The sequence below is a fragment of the Cupressus sempervirens genome, chromosome 10 (assembly GCF_028749045.1).
Source record: "Cupressus sempervirens isolate cs-2001-9-10 chromosome 10, ASM2874904v1, whole genome shotgun sequence".
Taxonomy (NCBI): domain Eukaryota; kingdom Viridiplantae; phylum Streptophyta; class Pinopsida; order Cupressales; family Cupressaceae; genus Cupressus; species Cupressus sempervirens.
The window spans coordinates 760350935-760355793 of record NC_143127.1 but is presented as its reverse complement, the minus strand read 5'-3'; the positions used below and the strand labels follow the sequence as shown (position 1 = coordinate 760355793).

At 41.2% G+C, this 4859-nt stretch overlaps 1 protein-coding gene across 2 annotated transcripts; it reads right to left on the bottom strand.

Annotated features, from left to right (window-relative positions):
* Positions 1-286: 286 nt before the first annotated feature.
* LOC149536089 (uncharacterized protein At5g39865-like) lies at positions 287-3842 on the bottom strand. Of its 2 annotated transcripts, none has more exons than XM_089803023.1 (2): positions 2884-3842; positions 287-2417 (listed from the first exon to the last, which is right to left on the bottom strand). In XM_089803023.1, exon 2 carries the CDS (start codon positions 2414-2416, stop codon positions 935-937), a length of 1482 nt encoding a protein of 493 aa, XP_089659149.1. In that variant the 5' UTR covers position 2417; positions 2884-3842; the 3' UTR covers positions 287-934. The 2 variants fall into 2 exon arrangements, with proteins under 2 accessions (XP_089659149.1, XP_089659148.1); XM_089803022.1 differs by having other exon boundaries at positions 2657-3826.
* Positions 3843-4859: the final 1017 nt, after the last annotated feature.

Below are 4859 nucleotides of genomic sequence, written 5' to 3'. Positions count from 1 at the left end.
CAGCAGTGGCACCACTGTAAATAAATGAAAGTAATTAGTCATATCATGAGATCTTGATTTTAATATTTTAAACAATAAATCTACATATCAGACTACCAAAGAATCATTGCAGGACATGCATAAACACTATACAGATTCAATGAGACAAAGCAGCTTGCAATGGACAAAATAATTACAACAACATAAATTAAGTTTTAATCACGCAAAACAAGTATTCATAATCCATCATGCACAATCCATAAAAAAGAATGCAATAACTATGAATGCTCATCTAAAAGACATAGTCTTTAAATCATAGAGGTAGGTCTTTTTCATTACAAACAATAGAAGGACAAAATTTACAAGGGAACCAGAGCAAGCTTTTCCTCTAAATGTTACTGATTTATTACGAATCAGAAAAGACCTGTATTTACAGATAAATTCTTATCAGACTTATAACGAATCAGAGATGATTTTGACCAGACATTGTGAATGGCCCTTCAAAAAATAGAAGACACAAAAGATGCAGAACGCTCCTTGTCATTACGAAGGAGCTATTCATTTATCTTAAACAGAATATGTAGCAGACCCCATCTCTTAAAAATATAGTCATAAACCTAACACCGAAAGAAACAATCATCCTCACCTCATTAGGCTGAAAGAAAGTACTTTAAAACATCTAAACTAAATACTTCTGAGAGGTGGTATTCAAAAGCACTTGAACACTTTCGATGCATGGTTTTCAATACAAATCCTCTCCTCTAGAAATAAGAAGAAAATGTTAAAAAGAGGTGAAGAAAATAGAAGCAGCCAACCTGATATATTGCTTGCCACTTAAGCTCTCAGGTTCAAGTCCCATGAAATTGGAGTTCTGAGTCTGATCCAATCCCTCAAGTGCAAAATCATATAGTTACACTGTCAAAGAAGGAAAGTTGCTTTAACAAGAACTTTTTCCTCAAGAACAGCATAAAGGGCACCTTATGACACCATTCTCATTACAATTCAAACACCTTGTTGCCATCAATCCATCTTCTCTGAAAATCTTGCGGCTGCCGTAGCAATCAGGGCACGAAATAAACCTCACGTCGAAACAAGCATCACAGGGCTCAAAAGAAGTGTTAACAGGAAAGCCCTCCAAATACTTCGCCAATTCGCCCACTTCATGTAGCTGCTGAATTTCCTCCACCCCACCAATATATTTACCCCTGATGAAAAGCCTGGGAACGGTTGCCGGTTTCTCTAATATATCCTGCAGTTCCTGCCGGAAGGCCGAATGCATTGAAATGTCTCTCTCGTCCACCCAAACCCTAAAGCCTTGCAGAATCATCTTCACCGTGCAGCAATCCTCGAAAGTTTTTCGGATCCCTCTCAGGCTAGTGAAATAGAAAACCACCTTATCCTCGCCTCCCGGAGGCGCCGCCTTCTGCTTGATGGTTTTGGAAGCAGGAGACTTTTTGGGAGTTCTGGGGGTGAGGGGGGGCTTACCGTCATCTATTCTCTGCTGGAAGCTGTTCAACCTGGCCTGGAAACTGGTGGACCGTAGCCTAGAAACCCTGCCGGAAACCCCTCTTTCGTCCTCCACATTAGGGCTAAGTGGCGACGGTGATCTGCACAGGGGCTCAATCGGATCCTTAGAGGGAACATCATCCAAAGCTTTCTTGAAAGACGAAATCAGATCTGCGTCAAATAGATTAGGGCACAGTTCATGAAATTCATCCCCCGCCTGCTGCAACCACAGGGGTTTCACAATCGAATCCCCCGGCGAACCAATCGAACCCTCGTTTACTGTTTCATTGATTTTGCTAGACTTGCAACAAGCTTTAAAACTCTCATCTGCGACCTTAACGCCGGGAGTAACCCTATGCCAAATGGAGCTCTTGGGCTCGTCCTTGGCAAGCTGCTCGACATCCTTAACAGAGCTCAAAGAAAACGAGCGGTCGAGGGTTCGATCCGTAGATTTTCTAGTGATATGGCCGTTGGGCAAGGGCAAAGGGCTGCTTCCACAGTCATCCTCCAACCCTTCCATAAGCTCCCAAGTATTGATCGTCTCAGGCGGCGGTCCTTCTTCAACCGAAGGAGTTCTGCTATGATTTGCCGATTTCAGGAGCTTAAAATTGCTAATAAGATTGTTCACCTCAGACCACTTCTTCACGGCCATTTCTGAAGACCGGTCTAAACTTTTCCTAAAGCTGTAATAACCATGTCGGAACTGCATATCCCTGCGCTTAGACTTCTCCTCGTTTTCCATGGCTGCGATGTCTTTCACGGGATCCATCCTGAGGATTCCATACGTGCTTGAGGTTAAAGCAACTACGTGATAGCTGTCCCCTTTCTTCTCCGCCGGGTGATGTACTGGCATCGACACACTCCTCGCAAGGGGCTGATTTAATTCTCCTTCTCCACGCATCATTCCCTTCTTGGAACTCGCGCATCCCATCCTGCCCGCCAAATTAGAATTCAACTTGTTATTAATAAGAAATGCGCACCTATAAAAAGTTGATTACCAACTAATAACTGGGATTTGAACCGTAGACCTTATAAAGACAAAAAGGACATGCAACACCCTCCTTTTAGGGATCTAGAAGGGATTCGACGCCGAGACTGACGGGAATGTTAACGTCTCGCAAACAAATGTCAATGCATGCTCTAAACAAAACACAAGCTTTATTGTTCTCACATTGCTCTTCATGCCGGACAGATATACCAACAGAATCTACAAAGAGTATCCGTTAAGGAACAGATAAAAGTTTCACTGAACAGACAGAAAGCTTCTTAGACTGAGAGTGCCGCAGAAAAACAACAGGATTTGTTTATTTCCCCTGAAACCAAAAACTCATCGCCCCCCCCAAAATTTCTCATCACCTATCTGCAATAAGCCACGGGAAATTTACGATGCAAACTCACAAAAAAAAAAATCCGGCAAATTTATTCGGTCTGTCAAAACTCGCCCAAAACCATTCACAGCAGCAGAAAATTCCACCCGGAGATTCACAAACTAAATTTTTCCATCCGCGGGGCAATTCACAGGGATTCTTGAAGGAGATTCGCCCAATTTACGATGCAAACTTCTCAGAACAACCAAAAAGTTCTCTGTCAATTTACGATCCAAACTATTCAGAAGAGCCAAAAGATTCTCTTGTCAATTCAGAATGCAATCTATTCAGAACAGCCAATAACTTTTCTGTCAAATTTTTTTAGTCTCTCAAAACTCAAATTATTCAAAACAACCATAAGTTCTCCACCAGCAGAATCACAACCAAAACTTCTCCATCCGCGGGGAAACTCACAGGGGTTGTTAAAACAGAACAATACAAATCGATCTCATATAAATATTTAGATTGTTCACAGATAAAAATTTGGATGGTCCACACAGTAACAATTGAATGTCCGCACAGAAACAATTGGATTGTTCACAGAAAAAGATTTTCCGCATCTCCCCCAATTATCACCCGACCTCCTGCATTTCGCCCCCAACTTAAAACCAACAAACCGACGCAAAACAGCGGATTCATCACCTCGCGGACTTAATCCCCACGATCGCGCACAAAAAGACGCAAAACAGAGAATCCAAGTCAATCAGAAATCGCTCGAATTTCTCTCACAACTTCTTCAAGGCCAACGCCAATAACAAAAGGATGAACTAAATCCCCAAGCCGCCATTCTCCATTCCGTGTCAAACCGACATTTTCCCTGTTGCTTTCACGACACAGTCAAACAAAGAGGCTTCTTTCCATTATCTAGAAACCCTGGAAGCTCCCCACTCAATCACGCAGAAGCCATGATTCCTCCCTCATGAGATTCGAACCAACAACCCACACTAAAGACCGTGTGAACAATCTCGACGACACGAAAGAGTCGCATACGCGTTAACCAACCAATATAAACACATAAATAAATGTCGAGCTGGTCAAGCAGACGGGAAATCACTGACGTGAAAATTCTACGTCTCTAACCGACAACCAACCAACAGCCGCCCACCCTCCTCGTTGTTATCACTAATACATATTTAATTCGTATTATCTACGTAGTCTTATTTATTGGCAATTAAAACGTCTTAATACGATGCTGACGTGGATATTTTCCACGAGTACTCGGTCTTGTACAATCTTTCTTGTATCTGATTAGGAATTGGGAGATATAATAAGAATATAATAATAATAATAATATCATTGTGAAATATATTAAAGTGAGTGCGCCTGCACCCCACTTCTGACTATGATTGGTTGGTAGAGCTGAGCTGTCTTTCTGACTGCCACGCGTAGAAAGCGGTTTTCCGCGCTTTACTCCTAATCATTAGCGTCCAAAGTTAAGTGTCCAATCTTTTAAAAAATACCAGGGAGGTTGGCAAATATTTGTGGGTGACAATAACTATTTTTATTTTAATTGTTGAGTTTAATTTTTTATTGGAGCATCTGTGAAGGTAGATTACAATCAAATCTTATAGATGATGTGATTCCTTTAATGCAATCAGATTTCCACAATCCATGATTTATAATGTTTATTTTCTGGAATAGATTGTGTAGAGATTTTTCATCAACGTTTCGAATCACACTACGTGATCCATCATCAGGAAGAGAGAGCAAGAGATGTCAAATTATGCAAGAGGCAGATTTAGCATAGGGTCACAATTTAAGGAGACCAAGAAGAGAGGGACTGCACACTCCCCAACGCCAGTCAAAAGAAGTCAAAATAAAAGATAAAAACACCCAAAACCAGCATGGGGGAGACAAAACCACCCCAGACATAAAGAGAAAGCAACAATAGAGACCATTATAAATGATTTGATGCGTACATGTTTAGAGGGTGTTTTAGAAAGACTACCCATTAGTAATAAAAAGTACTAACAAATAATGCGGGGGAATAACCAAAAAAATAATAAA